The sequence below is a fragment of the Saprolegnia diclina genome (assembly GCF_000281045.1).
Source record: "Saprolegnia diclina VS20 unplaced genomic scaffold supercont1.13, whole genome shotgun sequence".
In the NCBI taxonomy this organism is placed as follows: domain Eukaryota; phylum Oomycota; class Saprolegniomycetes; order Saprolegniales; family Saprolegniaceae; genus Saprolegnia; species Saprolegnia diclina.
The window spans coordinates 748,895-765,153 of NW_008246080.1; the positions used below are offsets into that span (position 1 = coordinate 748,895).

Consider the following 16,259-nt stretch of genomic DNA (forward strand, 5'->3'; position numbering starts at 1 on the left):
AATCTTTTGACACGCACACTAATTCCAGACGTATCCAACTGCGGTGGCTGTCAATAAGAAATTTGCGTGCGCGGTCATTCGATCATTTCCGACCTGGCGCGCAATGCTTTCCTGCCTTCTATTTTGCTGGACGCTCGCGCTATTGTTGCATCCGCTCGACGCGGCGACCACCAACACCAGCACCCTTACGCTTGGTGCCTGCAACGACGCTGGTTGCCTCGACGACAACACGACCACCGGCGTCATCCTTCTCAACGCAACATCGACGACTGTGAACGCATCGAGATTGCACATTGACCGTGTGACGAGCCTGCCACCCAATGTCACGAGCTTGTACGCCGCATTGCCTTGTTTTGCCTGTGAATCATTATGTGGTCCTATAGGGATCTCTCGCAGAATGCCCTCTCGTCGCTCGCTGTCGACGCGTATACATCGCTGACATTTCTGTGCGTCCCGTGACCAGACATTGTTTTTGGCTTACCAAGGTGTAGGAATCTGAGCCGCAACGCGTTCCAGTCGACGAGCGCGCTGTCGCTGCCGACCTCGCTTCGCATCTTGTACGCACCGCGTACATGACGTAGGCTCAATGTATTTGGTTAGGGACTTGAGCGAGAACAATGTGAGCTACCTGGATGCGACGACGTGGGACTGGCAGCGGTATCCGTCCCTCTCCAAATTGTACAGCGGTTGCTTGCTCGTGCGGGTCGAGCTCAATGTTGCGGTGGCTTAGGATACTGCGAAGCAACAACCTCGTGCGGCTCGAGTGCAACCAATTTCCGGCCTCGATCACCGAAATGTACGTGATTGCCGGTTGATGGCCATTGCTTATGCAGAAATATGCAGTGATCTCTCGGGCAACCCGCTGGTGTCGTTCACCATGGACCAAGCCACGTACACCGACCTTCTCGCACGGCCCGTCATTATGCGCGTCGACAACACGGCAGGTATTGTCAAGAACTGTCGTGGGAGTGCTCTTCAGCTCCACGGTACGGTCGTCTGCGTCGGGTCGCGGTCCACAGCCAGCACGTCCCGCGCCTCCCAAGGTACTCTAGTCTTCTTCTTTCTATCCTATATTGATGTGGTGGTTACTGTAGGCTACGTGTTGCAGTACTTGCTCATCATGCTCGCCGTGACGATTGCGCTCTTGGTGGTGGTGCAATATCGCAAGCGCCGTGCGCGCACCGATGCCAACGACGACCCAGAGCTGCTCCGCGCCACGTGCACGAGCTCCATCTTGTACGAGCACGATCCGCTGCAGCTCGTGACGCCATGGCTGCCGCATGAGAAAGACGCTTGCAGCGACGACGACCGGTCGCACGATGGGTCGCGCGTGTGATATTCTTTTTCGTATTTATTTATCGTAATAAAAATAGTGATGACCATGGAATCACACTATTTCGGTTCTTGAAGTTGGTCCTGCTGACACACGCGCGTAGGAGCTCGGAATATACTTCTTGTGCTCAAACCTTGACGTTTGTGCTTGTGTACCGTGTCTCGAGTAGCTCCCGAACCGCCGCGGGTCCGGATCGTTGGCCGCTCTGCTTCATGGCGTGGATCCCAGTAGCTTGTGTTGGCGGGAAAACAGAGAATACCATAAAGAATCCCGGCTCGGTTTTTCGTTCTGAGCACTGTACCGATGTCTCTGCGTCTCTACGAGTCCTTCCCATGACGGTCGGACTCAGAGGTGCACACACCTCGGTTCTTTCTTGATCCGGTCGCGGCGTCCGTGCGACGACCAGAGAATCCTATGCCTCTTGATATTTCGAGCAGCACCTAGGTGCCTCCCCGAGGAATAAGCAACGCATCGCAGCAAGCGACGCCCGAAGTCGACATGCTCGCTCGCAAAGATGTCGCTTGGCCCAGTTCAAGCTGCGATCAAGCCGCAAGCCAGCACTGATATCGTAGTTCGAAGTACGAGAGACATCGAATCGACCAATCCAATCGCTCCGAGGGCGAAGACGAAGTTCGAGTGTGAATTTTGGAGCACCGCCGTAGTTTTGATCGCGGCTTGCTAGACGTGCGTCATGGGACTAGCAAGGACGACCCGCCGACCGTTGCTGCTGCTGCTGGTCCTGCTTCTCTGTGCTACGCCGTCGGTGCTCGGCATGGGCGCCACGCTGCTTCAGCTCTGCCCGTCGATCACGTCGACGCCATCGGCCTGCGTGCGCCAAGGTGGCAATGACAGCGTCAGCGTCATCGCTGCCAACGCCTCGGGCGCCATCGACCTCTCCAACATGTCCATCACGACAATTGAAGAGCTGCCCGTGCAATTCACGACCTTGTACACGTCATTGCAGCAGGCCCTCGCACTCATGCCACCAACGTCGTAGGAACTTGTCCAACAATCTCGTCGACTCGGTGCGGTCCATGTACCTCGGCCCTTCACACCTTACGAACCTGTACGAGCCTCGATTCCAATGCGTGGCTCACACAATGTGCGTTAGCGACTTGAGCTACAATAACATTCAGTCGTACAGCCGCTTGGCGCTGCCGACGACGCTGACCGTGCTGTACGCGCTTGCAAGGATAACACGCCGTCTCATGCACGCATAGGGACTTGAGCTTCAACAACTTGACGCGACTCGATGCAACGACCATCAATTGGCTATTGTTTCCAAACCTTACCAAGCTGTATGGGCTGCCACGTCATTTCGACGCGTTGACGGACGATATGCGTAGGATCTTGCGCGGCAATAGCATCACGTCCATATCCAGCACGCATTTTCCAGCGTCGCTCCAGCACCTGTACGACTGCATGCTCGCTTGTGTCTTCTTGACTCGTGGACGATTCCATCATGAGTAGGGACCTCTCGATGAACCCGATCTGCCGATTTGACATTGATCCGACCACGTACTACCAATTCCGGAGCGATTCGTTCGAGTTGATGGCGTCCATGGCCCCGAACGCATTCCAAATGGCATGCGTGAGCTGCCCCGGCACGCTCGTCGTCGGCCAAGGCCTCGCACTCTGTGTCTTTGAGGGGTCGCGTGAGCACCTCTTGAACCAGACCCAAGGTAGAAAATCGTACATTTTTTGCTTTTTTGCTTTTTTGCTTTTTTGATTTTTGATTTTTGATTTTTGATTTTGATTGTTTCACTACATATTTTGTAGATTACTTTTTACGCTACTCGATTGCAATTTCGACCATCACGGTGCTGCTCATGGCCGTGCTCTGGTTCCGCCGGTACCGGCAAATCCAGCGCGACCGCGCCGAGCTCTCGATGCGCGACACGTGCACGAGTTCCATCTGCGCGCAGTACGACGGCGTCCCCATGCAATACCGCATCTCGCTGTCGCCCTTGGCCGCGCCACCCTCGAGTAGTACGAGTTGCCTCCCGACCGACACCCAGCGCACAGACGTCAGCACCGCGACGTCGGCCTTTCGTCCGTGAAATCGGTCGAGTCTGTTGGATACGACAAGCATGCTCGTGACGCTTAGCAAGACACGAACGACTGTACCACTAGCCTAATGATAACTCCTTTGTCTTGCCTCTTTGCTACTCGTGCAGACTACTGTCGTCCCAAGAGGGTTTTATTATTTCCTTGTAGGTTTATTCTCTTGTAGTACATTCTAGCTCGCACCATTTCTAGTAGAGAAATGAATGAGCCATGTGAATCGATCCATCTATCCAAGCAACGCGATGGTCTCAAGTTGACATATTGCGAGCGAGACGATACCAAAGCGAGCGTCAAATATGAGAGGCGATGGGGGAGCAGAGTACTTATTAATACCGGTACTGGGAACAAGTGGCCACCTCTCTACCCGCTGTCAGGCTACTCGTAGGAAGGGCAGCAACCCGTCTCGACGTGGAGCTTGAATGTCGGCGCGATCGCCAGGCGTGTGCGACCCCAAGTCGGCGCCAATGTGTTGCTGTACGCTGTTCACAAGCGCTCGAGCAAGATGAAGAAAGTAATAAAGAGCTTAATTAATCCGATCGCGCATACTTACGAGAACGAGCCGACAATGCCGTTGATGGCCATGGTGAGCATCGAGAGGATGCCAAGTGTCCACGCCGACGTGCGCGGCCAAAAGATGTGGTTGGCGAACGCAAGCGTGTGCACGACGCGGACGATGGTAAAGATGATGTACGCGACCGACGTCACTGACGTGTTGCCGCCCGCGAGGATCGACGTCCACGCCAAGATGATGCCGAACGGAAGGTTCTCGAGGTCGTTACCGACAATGCGCTGCCAGCGAATGTCGTCGGCCTTGGCCTGCTGGTACGCGTCGCTGTCGACAACGTTGGTCGAGAGGCCAAAGTTCTGGCGCGGGATCGCCGAGCTCGCGGCCATGTCCTCGGGCGCGCGCGTGCCGGCCGTGAACTTCTTGCCGCCTTGCACCATGAGCGCCGCGAGGTACTTGACGTAGAGGATCGCCGTGCAGAGCATGAGCACTTGCGTCGTCGCCGGCGTCGAGATCATCGTGGCTTCTGCAGCAAAAGTGGAAATGAGACTTCACAGACCTTCGTGCCCAGCGTTTCGTACGGTGGTGCAGCCGACGAATCCGCTGCCTTTCTACGCCGCGCAAGGCCATTGGCTCGAATGTTTTGTCACGGCCAATCAAACGGCTCCATTTGGGAATCTTATGCGGTCGACGGACAGCAAAACGTAGTCGAATCGATCGAATGCCGTCGTTGTTGTTGATGTGATCGGACTTCGAGGGCTCGCATCGTGGGTCAAGTCAAAGGCCCCTGATGAGGTCTTCGGTGCAAAGATACTGCGAGGAAGGGCACTTGACTGGCGAAAAATCGCAAACAAAAAGCAACGGCTTCCCGAACCGACGGACGAAGACGTCGGAGCGTCAGAGCGTCAGAGTGGTGGTACATGGATCGCAGAGTGATTGTTTGGCACCGACGGACGCGTCGCATGCGCTGTCCTTACTATGAAGAATTTGAGGTCGAGGCACACGGTCTCTGGGTCTTATACTGTTTCTTATAGCACCATATTAGCCGTGTGGACGAGGCCCACCCTAGAGATCGAGCTTCCGCCTGACGACGTCGTTCGTAGCTTGTCGTTCGTTGTTGTTGAAGTGGGTCGATGTCTTCAATTTATTGCGTGTTTTTCACATTCCGCGGAGACGTAGCGAGCGAAAAACGCAGATGCACCCTCCCGTCTCCACGGAGCTCTCTTTCACGTGTACGAGTACACGGACCGTCTAGTTCTGTGATTCGGCAACGTGCACACCGTTATAATAATGTATTGGCCGTAATTTGTACAAATAGCTGGGATGACCAAGTCACTGGAATGCTCTGGTTTGGGGAGCACCACCATCAGAGTGCCCCAACATGGCCACAGTCGTAGTCTCTCCTTTCTGATTTCACAGACCAACGCCACAGACTTCAATTCGTTAAATTCACTAGTTTCAAAGCAAGTATTTACTAGGCTCGCTGGTGCTTGCGAAACACACTCTCGAGGTGCTTCTTTTTTGGCGCTGAGAACGACGCGATACACGCCACAGGGGTGTCGCCGTAAACATCGACCCGTGCTACGACGGCGCCAGCGCGCAAGAGGTGTTTGATGCAGCTGCCATGGCCCCGAATCGCAGCGAGGTGCAGCGGCGACCAAAGGTGTTCCGGCTCAACCGCCTGGACGTTGGCACCGCGCTCAATCAAAAGCTCGAGGATCTCGGTGTGTCCTTGCGACGCGGCCCAGTGCAGACCGTTCCAGCCATGCTAGTGCGTCTTCTGGTTGAGATTGCTATGCGTACGTATAAGGTGGTCGTACCTGGTCGGTAATGTTGACGTCCGTGTCGTCGCCCAAGAGATCTTGGACGCGCCGGAGGTTGCCGCGGAAGACGGCTTGTAGAAACACTTTGCTTTCACTCGAGACGGTCGGACTCGTCTTCTCGACCTCGTCGGCCGCGTCGCTCTGGTTGTCGTCGTCGTTCGCCGGTTGAGCTGCCTTTTTCGCCGGCTTCTTCTTCTTCTTTGCATTTGTATCGTCGTCGTCGAAGTCCTAGCCCAAGACGCGCTTCATCCAGCGAAATCAAGGGCAAGAAGCGCCTACGTACCGAGTACTCATCGTCGTCCTCGTCATCCTTGTTGTTGTTGTTGTCATTGTTGTTGTTGGTGCTCTTGGTGGTCGTCGTTGGAGTGGCAACGGCGGGGGTTGGGGCGGTACAAGCCTTTTGAACGACGGCGGCGGCTTTCTTGAGCGTTGCGGCCACCTGCGCCTTTGTGACGGCCGCGTCCTCGGCGGCGACGGCCCGCGCCGCTTCGACTAGGACAGCGCCGACATTGCTTTGTTGGCGTGCTTGGTCTTGCTTGACCGCCTTGGATGCGTCGGCAAGAGCGTGGACGACCGCCGCATCGCGCTCCTGCTCGACTTCGTTTGCGATCTGGACAAGCGACTGCGTCGGCGCCTTCTGGAACGACGACCGCGAGTCTTGGCGCAGCGTCTTGGCAACAGTCGTAAGCGCGGCGCTGTCGGTGGCGATTGTCGCAGCCACGGCCGCTTGCAACGACACGCTCGGCGCGGCAGCCACGTCAGCGAGGGTCATCGGCGCTTCCTTGGCGACGGTCAAGAGTGACGGCTTGTCGGCCAAGGCGACGCCCATCAACGTCGGCTTGGCCACGACATTTTGCAAGGTGGGCGCGGCGGAGATGGCTGGCGCGGCGTTGGCCACGTCAAGAAGCGAGCGCTTGGCGGAGCCGCCTTGGTTGGCGACATCGAGGAGCGACTTCGGCGCCGACATGACAACTCACGACACCGCTTCATAACGGTCCATAACCGCTTCCCGCCACGACGCTGACGCGCGCCATGGTGCAAAACATGATCCACGAAGCCACGGCGTGTACTGGCTGGCGCCTCGTTGTAGCTCGGGCAGCTAGCTTTCACCAGGGGCGTCCGCGGATGGACATGTCGCAGTGGTTGGTGGCAGTACACGCCCCTGATTGGCTCTTTGCCAGCTGGCGAGCCAGGAGGATCTTTGCAGTGAAACCCAAGAAAGATACGCCGACACACCACCAACGTAACTTGGTGCTTGGCATGGCGCTGCTAAACAACGCGCCATCGACCCGCCATGGTCTTGCGTGTCCATGTCATGGCACCCCTCGCGCCTCCCGCACCCGTGCCGGTCACCTGCACATCATTTTATGCTGAATCCCAAGCCGCACATCCGAGCGTAAGCGATGTGCACGCGCATCGGAGGCCTGGCGCACGTCCGGGCAAGAAGAGATCAAGCTTAGAGGCTCGCAGCACGCAACGCATGTACTTGTCGTCGCCCACCGAAGCAAAACGAACACGGACGATGCAAGATCGAGGAGGAGAGCGCTGCAGGCAAGAGGATCGAGAGCGGAGGATGGGTGGCCGCTCGCGCTAGCAGCTCGCCACGTGTGTCTCTGTTGGCTTGCTTGGGCGTGTCGCTCAGGCTGAGTGGGAAAGACCAACCTTGGCTTCCTGCGCAGATGCGAAGCGAGAGAGCGCCAGTGTATTCAGAGGGCAGCACGTTGCTGGCCTCGTTTACGTCAGTAGCAACACACGGCCGCACGACGAGACGTGAACCAGCGCGGTGGCGGCCGCCGACGGCCAACAGTTCGAAATCTTATGCTTGCCCAATAGCGCCAGCACACGAGGAAGGGTCCATGGAGATGGTGTTTGGGTCCCCCCTAAATTGGCGCCAGCCGGCATCCGGTGGCACCTGGATGACTTGATGTTTGTATACATGACGGCTGGATACTGGCGTCAGCGCACGGAAGATGACCCCGTCGTACTCGAAATGGTCCCTTCCCGGGTCCCCGAATAAAACACGACATATTGCATACAAAAAACAAGGTAAGATAAAGTATTTTAATAATTGTGCACCCGGGGCGGGGTCCTGGCCATCCACAAATGCTTGCTTTCGATTGGCTGGTTTCGAAGATCCCCGACCCCCACCCGGCTGATTTGCCCTACCCCTGGTATCACGTGCACGCGCCACTTGTATCGTGTAAAGTTGCGTTTCAACTTGAAGTCGTGTCGCACCGAGTGTTTTGCAATATAAAAACGAACTATTAAAAAGTTGAATTTTGCGTAAAGTTGCATCGGGACAGGCGGGATTTCTGCTACTTAATGCCAGGTGCTGCGTCTCACGTGCCTTTTAATAAAGTAGCTTGGTCTTTGTATGCAGCCTGCATCGGTCGGAATAAAAATTCGAACGGCGTGGCACCAAAAATCGAATCCTCCGAGACTCCGAGATTGCCGATGCTGCAGGCCGCGCGCCAGGCGCTTCGCCGACCTCACTTTGCATTTCGCTCCGCCTTGCGCAGTACCCGCCTACTTAGCACCATGTCGACGACCCAGTGGTTCAGCGAGACCGAGGCCATGTGGCCCGGCCAGAAGTTCTGCCTCGCGCAGGAAGAAGTCCTCTTCCACGGCAAGTCGGACTTCCAGGACGTCCTTGTCTTCAAGAGCCAGACGTACGGCAACGTGCTCGTGCTCGACGGCGTGATCCAGGTCACGGAGCGCGACGAGTTCTCGTACCAGGAGATGATCTCGCACCTCCCGCTCTACTCGCACGCCAACCCCAAGTCGGTGCTCATTGTCGGCGGCGGTGACGGCGGTGTCCTCCGCGAAGTCGCCAAGCACCCGAGCGTCGAGAAGATTGTTATGTGCGAGATCGACCCGATGGTCTGCGACGTCTCCAAGCAGTTCTTTGCCAACTCGCTCGCGACGACGTTCAACGACCCGCGCCTCACGCTCATGCACGACGACGCGGCCGCGTACCTCCGCAACGGCCAGTGCGGCAAGTACGATGTCATCATCGTCGACTCGTCGGATCCGGTCGGCCCCGCCGAGGTGCTCTTCCGCTCGGAGTTTTACGAGAACATGAAGAACGCGCTCAACCCGAACGGCATTGTGTGCACTCAGGGCGAGTGCCTCTGGCTCCACATCGACTTGATCGCGGACGTGCTTGGCCGCGTCGGCCAGTTCTTCCCGACGGTCCAGTACGCCTACACCACGATCCCGACCTACCCGTCGGGCCAGATCGGCTTTGTGCTCTGCTCGCTCGACGAGTCGCCCAACGCGCTCAACAAGCCCAAGCGCATCGTCGACGAAAAGACGGCGGCGAACCTCCGCTACTACAACTCCAAGATCCACGAGGCCGCGTTCGTGCTGCCGTCGTTCGCCGAGAAGAAGATCGCGCCGGTCCGCAAGACCACCGTCTAACACCCGCCACATTTTGACCAAATTTTAAATTTAACAAATGTGTATATAGACCAACTGCAATATTGTCACGAGCACATCGACTACACAAAGTGGAGAACGGTGTCGCTGCCCGACGCAGACCTACACACAGTCGCCTTGTTGCGATAACGAGACGAAGCACCGTGCTGCTGCGGAACAGGTAGCATGGCGGCGTGGTGTGACCCAGTGGTTTAACCACGGCCAGGTTGAGTCGACTGCTTCCTACGTGGTCAGTGATCTATTCGGCGTAAGGCGATGCCCACGGCAGCCAAGAGCCCTGATTGACCGCATGGTCCACGTAACCCTTGATTAGGACCAACGCGCCACACGTCGACGCGACAAGGCGAGCCAACGCTATCAACGTCATACGAGCTTGTCATTTTGGTGTCGACACTGACGAGTACTTGCATGCACCGCGCTTCTAGTTACAGCAGGGAACCCGAGTCGATGCGGTGGTTGCACGAGGAACGGACGGCTGGCAATGACGCGAGGTGCGTGCGCCACGCGTCCTTTCTACGGAGAGCAAGAAGTCGCCGTCGTCGGTAGTCTACCATCGTGTTATAGTACGTGTCGCCATTCCATTGTGTCGAGCTCCTTTCTGATTGAAAGAAGTTGAGGCATTCGGATGCAACACGTCGACGATCGCAACAGGTTTGGCTCGAATGGCAGGTTTGCCCCAAACCCGCCGCCCTGAGAGGGTTAAACTACTCTACGTTCTGAATGGTGAGCGCGCAATAAGATCTCGTGCTGTCGACAAATGGTAAGCCGCGCGTGCATTCTAGATTCGATGCAACCTTGACGTTCGGTTGGACGAAGATCGCAACACGTGGAGTATCGCGTCAGATACATTTTTCGTCGCTGCGGACATGAGTGCACCGATACGACGACTGTGGGGGCTCGTGCTGCTGCTGTGGACGACGATCCCCTGCGTTGCTCAGGCGTGTTCGCTCTCGGCGATCGTGGCGGACACGGCGGGCGTCATCCGTGACCGGACACTCCAAGGAAGAGACAACTACGAGACTGGTATCCACTGCCACTGGCAGATTGCGACGTCAGCACCCGGCACGATCGTCGAGCTCACGTTCACGCTACTGAATCTCGTTGCTCGTGACGGTGAAAGCAACGACGTCGTGCTTGTGAACCTTGGCCTTGGCGCCGTCGCCCCCGCCGGATGGCGGCAGTATACTCGTCCAGTCGACCTCCAAGGTTTTGACGGTGTTGGTTCTTTTGCGTATGCAACGAGCTCGCTTGCCGAAGACACGTGCAATCAAAGCCGATCTTTTGACTCGGTTTTGTGTGATTTGACGTACGGATCGCTGCTCACTGACACGGCGCGCAGTGCGTCGTGGATATACTTTTCGGGCAAAGACGTCGGCGGCGCGATCTCGATGCTGTCGACGGCGCCAAATGTCTACGTGATCTACCGGTCGTTCCTCTCCACGTCCCCCGGCGCCGGACTCGATTCGTCCTCGGTCTCCGGCATGATGGCCCGCTACGAGTTTGGTATGTTCAAAGCGTCAATGGGATGCGGACCAACGAATAATCCTAGTGCACACCTTGTGCAGCAGCGATGGTGTCGTGTCGCCGCAGCTGTCGGTCGCCTATGATACAACACCAATGCAGCGCCTCCGATACTTCAGCCACAACAAGCCATACACGACATGCTCGTGGTTGCTGCAGCCACGACGATTCGACGCGGCTACTGGCAACCTTGCGCTCTTTGACTCGATCTGGTTGCATCTTGGCTCGTTGGAGCTACTCGGGGTGTCCGAGGTTACAATGTAAACTCTCTCAGAAAATGTGGCGTCTGGCGATTTGAACATGGCGGCTCTAGATACGACGGCGCGTCGACCAACGCAACGGTCCTCGCCAAGTTTTCGAGCGGGAGCCCGTCGCTGCCAACGTCCTTCCTCCAAACCGGCGTAGGATCCCTCCAAACCGGCCAAGGATCTCTCTTTCTCACGTTCGCGTTTGTGGATGGCATCGACGCCACCGGGTTCTCTATGTCGTGGCAAGCAGGTCGGCAAAAGAATGGGACTATCTCAGATCTGATTCGACCCCGTAGCGTCCTGTTCCAATGAATGCATGGGGAGTCATACCACGTGCATTCGCGGTGAATGTGTTTGCCTTCCCGACTGGTCAGGGACGTTGTGTGACACACGCGGCGGGCGTCGGCTCACCGACATCAACGACCTGATGCCGCGGCAATACTACGTGGCGCCCAGTAGCTACGCCCCAAGCGATGGAGCTAGCGGCCTCGGCACCCGCGAATCGCCGTTTACGAGCTCCTTTGCTTACTTGTTTGAGAACGTTCTGCGCGACGGCGACATGCTCACGCTCTTTCCCGGGCGGTATCAAGGCACTGGGTACTGCGGACTCACATTTCCAACGAGCATTTATGTCACGTCGTTGAGCGGCCCGGCGTGGACCCTAGTCGCGTGCCAAGGAATCTCGCGCGGCTGGCTTCTTACACACACCAAAGGCCTCTCGGTGATCCGCGGTCTCTCGTTCACCGGCTGCGCGGTATGTCATTGCAAGTTGAAAATCGAAGTGCCTATGGGTGTAGACTCCGATGTCGCCGCTGTTTGGAGTGGCCCTGTACATCGGCGGCAACGCCTCGATTGAAAACTGCCGCTTTTACGGCAACCAATTCGCGGGCCAAGGCACGGTGGCCGTCGTCGCGCCCAGTGTCACGACGCTGCGCGGGTGTACATTTGATAGCAACGTTGCGACCGTCGGTGCCGCCGTAGCTGTGCTCTCGGCCACCGCGATTCTTGACAACTGCACGATCCATGCCAACAACGCCACGCTGAGCGGTGCGGTCTTTGTCTCGACATCTGTATCGACGTCGACCACGCTGCACAATCCATCGACCGTCACCATCTCCGCCTGCACCTTCACGCGCAACTTCGCCAGCAGCGTTGTCGAAGCCGCGCTGACTGCCAACCAAGCCAGCGTTGTCACGATCGTCAACAGTACCTTTCGAAGCAACCTTGGCGGCGCGATCGGCCTGGACGCTGCGTACGCCACGATCAACAACTCGGTGATCACGGGTAACGCTGGTTTGGGTGTTAACGCGGTCAAGACGCAGCTCCACGTGTCGACTACAGTGTTTGGTGACAACAAGGGCGCTGACAAGGGCGGCGGCCTTCGCGCCGAGACGTCGACAGTACGCAGCGTGAGCAATATGTTTACTGGCAACGCTGCTGTGGTCGCTGGCGGCGGCGTCTATCTCCTCAATTCGTCTTTTGAGGATGCAATGAGCGTATATAAGAGCAACACCGTGGGCACGAATGCCGACGCCACCAACCGAGGTCTCGGTGGTGCACTCTACGCGCTCAACTGCTACGATACTACGACGCTGCAACCGCTGATTGTGATCACCAATGGCACGTTTCAGGCGAACAAAGCGCTGTTTGGTGGTGCCGGTGCGTCGTTCTACTCGATGTCAACCTCATCTCTGCCTATAGTATATTTGGAGCAGTCGTATACGCTGCTCCAACAGAGTGTGTTTCAATGGAACAAGGCGACGACATTCGGTGGTGCACTCATGGTGACGACCACACGCACCCCAAGCACCCGCATGCACGTCCTCCTCCTCGACAGCAATCTGTACGACAGCAACAGCGGCGGATCTGGCGGCGGAAGTCTCTATGTCTCGTCATCCGACTCAGTGTCAACGACAAACGACGTGTTTGTTCGCAGCCGTTCGTACGGGACAGGCGGTGCGATTATGCTTGTGGCGGCCTTGGTCTCTGTCAAAAACGGAACGTTTCTCGAAACTTCTAGTACGACGGACGGTGGTGCCATCTACGCCGACTCCACCTCTGGCGTCTTCATTGTCGACTCCAATTTTACGTCGTGCGTCGCCTACCGTCACGGCGGCAGCGTCTACGTGTCGTCCCAACTCATCGTCATCATCAATGTCACAATGACAAACGTACGAGGATGCTATCCTAGTTTACGTGGCTAAGGATGATGTAGAGTATGGCGTTTAAGTACGGCGGCAGCGTCGTGATCCAGTCGGTCACCCAAACAGCCTATTTTCGGAACATTGCCATCACTACTTCGTCGGCGTCCAAGGGTGGGGCGTTCTACATCATCGACTCCACTATCAGCGAAACCATTTTCAACGTCTCGATCACCAACACGACGGCCAGAACGATGGGCGGCGCCATGTACCTCGTGCTTGCAAACTTGACCATCGACCACCTCACGACGAATGGAACGATGGCGGACATTGGCGGCATGATGTCACTTGAAGAATCGGTGGTCGTGTTGTCCAACGCCAGCATTGTCAAGGCGACAGCAACTGCGAGCGGCGGTGCTTTCTACTCGATCATCTCGAACCTCACTTTGCAGTCCAGTGTCGTCGACCAACACAGCGCAAGTGCCAACGGTGGCGCGATCTACGGCTTCTCAAGCACCGTGATGCTCCGAGACACACGGCTCGCGCAGAATTCAGCAGCTGCCGGGGGCGCTATCGCTGTCGTCTCTTCGACTGTCAATGCGCTGCGCGCTAATTTCGCCCACAACCGTGCTCTCACGGGCGGCGCCCTCAGCGCTGACCTCTCGCACATTACGCTGGATACGTCAGTGCTGGACGCAAACGCCGCATCTGGGCTTGGTGGTGCCCTCGCTGTTTCCTTCAACTCGCTCACACTGCTTCGCTCGTTGCTGCGCGATAACGTGGCCGCCGTCGGTGGCGCCATTTCCGTGTCCAACCTCGCAATGTTCAATCTGAGCTCGAGTCGCTTTGACAACAACTCAGTACTCTCGACGTCCAGTGTCGCTGCCCAAGGCGGTGCGATCAGCATCACTACGATCACAAACGCGTCGTTTGTGACCAACTGCTCCTTTCACGACAACCGCGCCGAGGCTGCCAAAGGTGGTGCGATCTACACTTCAATGGGCAGTGCGTTGACACCGCCGACGATCAGCATCGACTCGTCAATTTTTGAACAGAGTCGCAGTGGTTACGGCGGCGCACTCTACCTCGAAAACGCGCCCACCTTCCTATCGAGGTCACGCTGGACCAACAACATGGCGACGACCGGTGGCGGTGGTGGCATTTACTGGACCGGCAACGAGCCACAAGCGTTGGACAGCCAAGAATACATAAACAACTACGCTGTGTATGGACCCAACGTGGCGTCGCTACCACATGGCCTGCAGCCGCACTACACACCGCCACCGACGGATGGTGTCACGACCGGCGAAACCAGTGGCCAGGTGTTTGCCGGAACCTTGGTTGTGCACGTCGTGGTACGTTTGCTCTGATACGTTTGCTCTACCTCTGCGGTAGCCACACCAAGATACGATGTAGGACAAGTACGGTCAAGTTGTGACGACGGACAATGAGACACAAGTCGCGCTGACCAGTCTCACGACCTCGGCGCTCATCGCGGGAGTGGGCAAGGCCACGGCGGTGCGCGGCATTTGCAATTTCTCCTCGTCTGGCGTTCAATTTACACCAGGTATGGTCCCTTGAGTACGTCGGGGTTTGGTTCGAGTGCCGCGGTAGGGTTCAACATGACCTTGGCAGTCACTGGTGGCGGCCTTGTGCCACAAAACAATGTCGAAGTGCATCTTCGGAGGTGCGTCCGCGGTGAAGTGCTTCCGCAAGGCGTTGCGCAGTGCATCAAATGTCCTGTCGGGCAGTTTAGCTGGAATGCCAGTGAGATGGCGTGTCAAGAGTGCCCCAATGGTGCCATCTGCAGCGGCGGTGACAGCATCCAAGCCAAAGACGGCTACTGGCGGTTTCCCAACTCGACTGGCGTCTGCACCTCGCCCCCCTACGATGGATGCAGTCTCAAGGAGTGTCTGGCAAGCGCATGCAACGGACTGCTCCGCAACAACTACTTGGCATATGCCAACCCGCTTGTCAACGGAACAATGAGCTTGATCTTGCCCTCAAATGCCTCTGGCTATGAGGTCAATGACACACTGTACGTAGAAGGCGCTACGTACTCGGTGGTGGGGTCGTCCATGGTATCGTTACCGCTCTCAACTCAACTCCAGCTTTTCGTCACGGGGAGTACACCACTGCCCAACACAGGTGACCCCACTTGTTTTCAACACCCAAGGATTCAATGACCTATTTCTTATGCATAGGCAGCGTTGCCATCTACAAGGTGCAGCCCGAGACGTGCAAGCCGGGCTTCACCGGGCACCTCTGCTTTAAGTGTGCCCACGGCTACACGCGCAGTGGCAAGACCGACTGCGCTGCGTGCCCAAGCAATTACACGTTGACGGTTCTGGTTCTTATTGGCGGCGTGGTTCTCTGCGTCGGTTACGCCACCATACTCATCATGATGGCCATCAACAAGTCGCGGACGAAAATCGGTTTGCTTTCGATCCTCACCAAGATCTTGACGTCGCACGTGCAACTCGTGGGTCTGGCCGGGTCGTTCGACTTGCCATGGCCCGACATCGCAGCGTCCATGTTCACCACACAGAGCGCAGCGTTCAATCCGGCCGGCAAGCTCATCTCGATCAACTGCCTCCTGAGCCGCTACAAGGCACAGCTGTCACCAGCCGCGACAAGCCTCTCACCGTACTACGAGCAGCTGCTTATGTACCTCTGCCTCCCGCTTCTCTGTATTGTCGCCCCGATCGCGTTTTGGCAGCTCAAATGCTTCTTTGCAGTCCGGCGCATCGAGCGTACGGCGTGGCCAGCGCGGCTACGAGCCAACCTCGATCGCGGCCCCGAAGAGCTGGTCCTCGACACTGAAATCGAAGATATTTTGCGCGCAGTCGGCGAAGACCCGAGCGATATTGTCCTTTTGGACGCTCGGTCGATCGAAGCGCTTGCGAAAGAACCGCAGCCGCTGTGCGTCGTCAAGGCCGCGTACCTCGACGCTGTCCGCCGTGAAATGTACGACAAGTCGGTGCTCTCGATCATCGTGCTCATGTTCCTCATCCATCCCGGCGTCTCCAAGCACATCTTTGGCATGTTTGCTTGCACGCCGCTCGGCATGGACGAGCATGGATCGCCCATGTCCTTTCTCGATTTCGACCTGGACGTCCCGTGTTATGATGCGAGCCACTACAAGTGGATGCTCTGTGTCGGTCTACCGAGTCTTGTTTGTAT

At 57.0% G+C, this 16,259-nt stretch overlaps 6 protein-coding genes across 7 annotated transcripts; 4 read left to right on the top strand and 2 right to left on the bottom strand.

The window, feature by feature from the left end:
* The first annotated feature begins 96 nt into the window (after positions 1-96).
* Positions 97-1,385, top strand: SDRG_05232 (hypothetical protein). The gene is made up of 7 exons (XM_008610938.1): positions 97-333; positions 384-446; positions 492-557; positions 601-678; positions 731-796; positions 844-1,043; positions 1,095-1,385. Exons 1-7 carry the CDS (start codon positions 104-106, stop codon positions 1,334-1,336), a joined length of 945 nt encoding a protein of 314 aa, XP_008609160.1. The 5' UTR covers positions 97-103; the 3' UTR covers positions 1,337-1,385.
* A 591-nt stretch (positions 1,386-1,976) lies between these two features.
* Positions 1,977-3,492, top strand: SDRG_05233 (hypothetical protein). Its single transcript, XM_008610939.1, has 7 exons — positions 1,977-2,281; positions 2,331-2,399; positions 2,445-2,510; positions 2,554-2,631; positions 2,680-2,745; positions 2,804-3,015; positions 3,113-3,492. The coding sequence occupies exons 1-7, from the start codon at positions 2,025-2,027 to the stop codon at positions 3,391-3,393; spliced, it is 1,029 nt and encodes a 342-aa protein (XP_008609161.1). The 5' UTR covers positions 1,977-2,024; the 3' UTR covers positions 3,394-3,492.
* A 411-nt stretch (positions 3,493-3,903) lies between these two features.
* Positions 3,904-4,485, bottom strand: SDRG_05234 (hypothetical protein). Its single transcript, XM_008610940.1, has one exon. The coding sequence runs from the start codon at positions 4,421-4,423 to the stop codon at positions 3,947-3,949; it is 477 nt and encodes a 158-aa protein (XP_008609162.1). The 5' UTR covers positions 4,424-4,485; the 3' UTR covers positions 3,904-3,946.
* An 833-nt stretch (positions 4,486-5,318) lies between these two features.
* Positions 5,319-6,860, bottom strand: SDRG_05235 (hypothetical protein). The gene is made up of 3 exons (XM_008610941.1): positions 6,012-6,860; positions 5,726-5,956; positions 5,319-5,673 (listed from the first exon to the last, which is right to left on the bottom strand). The coding sequence occupies exons 1-3, from the start codon at positions 6,693-6,695 to the stop codon at positions 5,380-5,382; spliced, it is 1,209 nt and encodes a 402-aa protein (XP_008609163.1). The 5' UTR covers positions 6,696-6,860; the 3' UTR covers positions 5,319-5,379.
* A 1,302-nt stretch (positions 6,861-8,162) lies between these two features.
* SDRG_05236 lies at positions 8,163-9,639 on the top strand. Of its 2 annotated transcripts, none has more exons than XM_008610942.1 (2): positions 8,163-9,326; positions 9,372-9,639. In XM_008610942.1, exon 1 carries the CDS (start codon positions 8,183-8,185, stop codon positions 9,146-9,148), a length of 966 nt encoding a protein of 321 aa, XP_008609164.1. In that variant the 5' UTR covers positions 8,163-8,182; the 3' UTR covers positions 9,149-9,326; positions 9,372-9,639. The 2 variants fall into 2 exon arrangements, with proteins under 2 accessions (XP_008609164.1, XP_008609165.1); XM_008610943.1 differs by having other exon boundaries at positions 9,419-9,639.
* A 393-nt stretch (positions 9,640-10,032) lies between these two features.
* On the top strand, positions 10,033-16,205 carry SDRG_05237 (hypothetical protein; the record flags this gene model as incomplete). The annotated part of the gene is made up of 11 exons (XM_008610944.1): positions 10,033-10,669; positions 10,716-10,947; positions 11,001-11,185; positions 11,310-11,689; positions 11,733-12,594; positions 12,637-13,106; positions 13,151-14,431; positions 14,493-14,643; positions 14,691-15,224; positions 15,281-16,036; positions 16,153-16,205. The coding sequence occupies 11 exons, from the start codon at positions 10,033-10,035 to the stop codon at positions 16,203-16,205; spliced, it is 5,541 nt and encodes a 1,846-aa protein (XP_008609166.1).
* Between the last annotated feature and the right edge of the window lie 54 nt (positions 16,206-16,259).

Bases quoted from the DNA above. Each gene is read 5' to 3' on its own strand.
- SDRG_05232 (XM_008610938.1), top strand. From the start codon at position 104: ATGCTTTCCTGCCTTCTATTTTGCTGGACGCTCGCGCTATTGTTGCAT. The intron at 679-730 runs GTACAGCGGTTG...GCGGTGGCTTAG, and splicing joins TATCCGTCCCTCTCCAAATT to GATACTGCGAAGCAACAACC. The intron at 1,044-1,094 runs GTACTCTAGTCT...TGGTTACTGTAG, and splicing joins CACGTCCCGCGCCTCCCAAG to GCTACGTGTTGCAGTACTTG.
- SDRG_05233 (XM_008610939.1), top strand. From the start codon at position 2,025: ATGGGACTAGCAAGGACGACCCGCCGACCGTTGCTGCTGCTGCTGGTC. The intron at 2,400-2,444 runs GTACGAGCCTCG...AATGTGCGTTAG, and splicing joins CCTTCACACCTTACGAACCT to CGACTTGAGCTACAATAACA. The intron at 2,746-2,803 runs GTACGACTGCAT...CATCATGAGTAG, and splicing joins CCAGCGTCGCTCCAGCACCT to GGACCTCTCGATGAACCCGA.
- SDRG_05234 (XM_008610940.1), bottom strand. From the start codon at position 4,423: ATGATCTCGACGCCGGCGACGACGCAAGTGCTCATGCTCTGCACGGCG.
- SDRG_05235 (XM_008610941.1), bottom strand. From the start codon at position 6,695: ATGTCGGCGCCGAAGTCGCTCCTCGATGTCGCCAACCAAGGCGGCTCC. The intron at 5,957-6,011 runs GTACGTAGGCGC...GTCTTGGGCTAG, and splicing joins AGGACGACGATGAGTACTCG to GACTTCGACGACGACGATAC. The intron at 5,674-5,725 runs GTACGACCACCT...AAGACGCACTAG, and splicing joins ACGTCAACATTACCGACCAG to CATGGCTGGAACGGTCTGCA.
- SDRG_05236 (XM_008610942.1), top strand. From the start codon at position 8,183: ATGCTGCAGGCCGCGCGCCAGGCGCTTCGCCGACCTCACTTTGCATTT.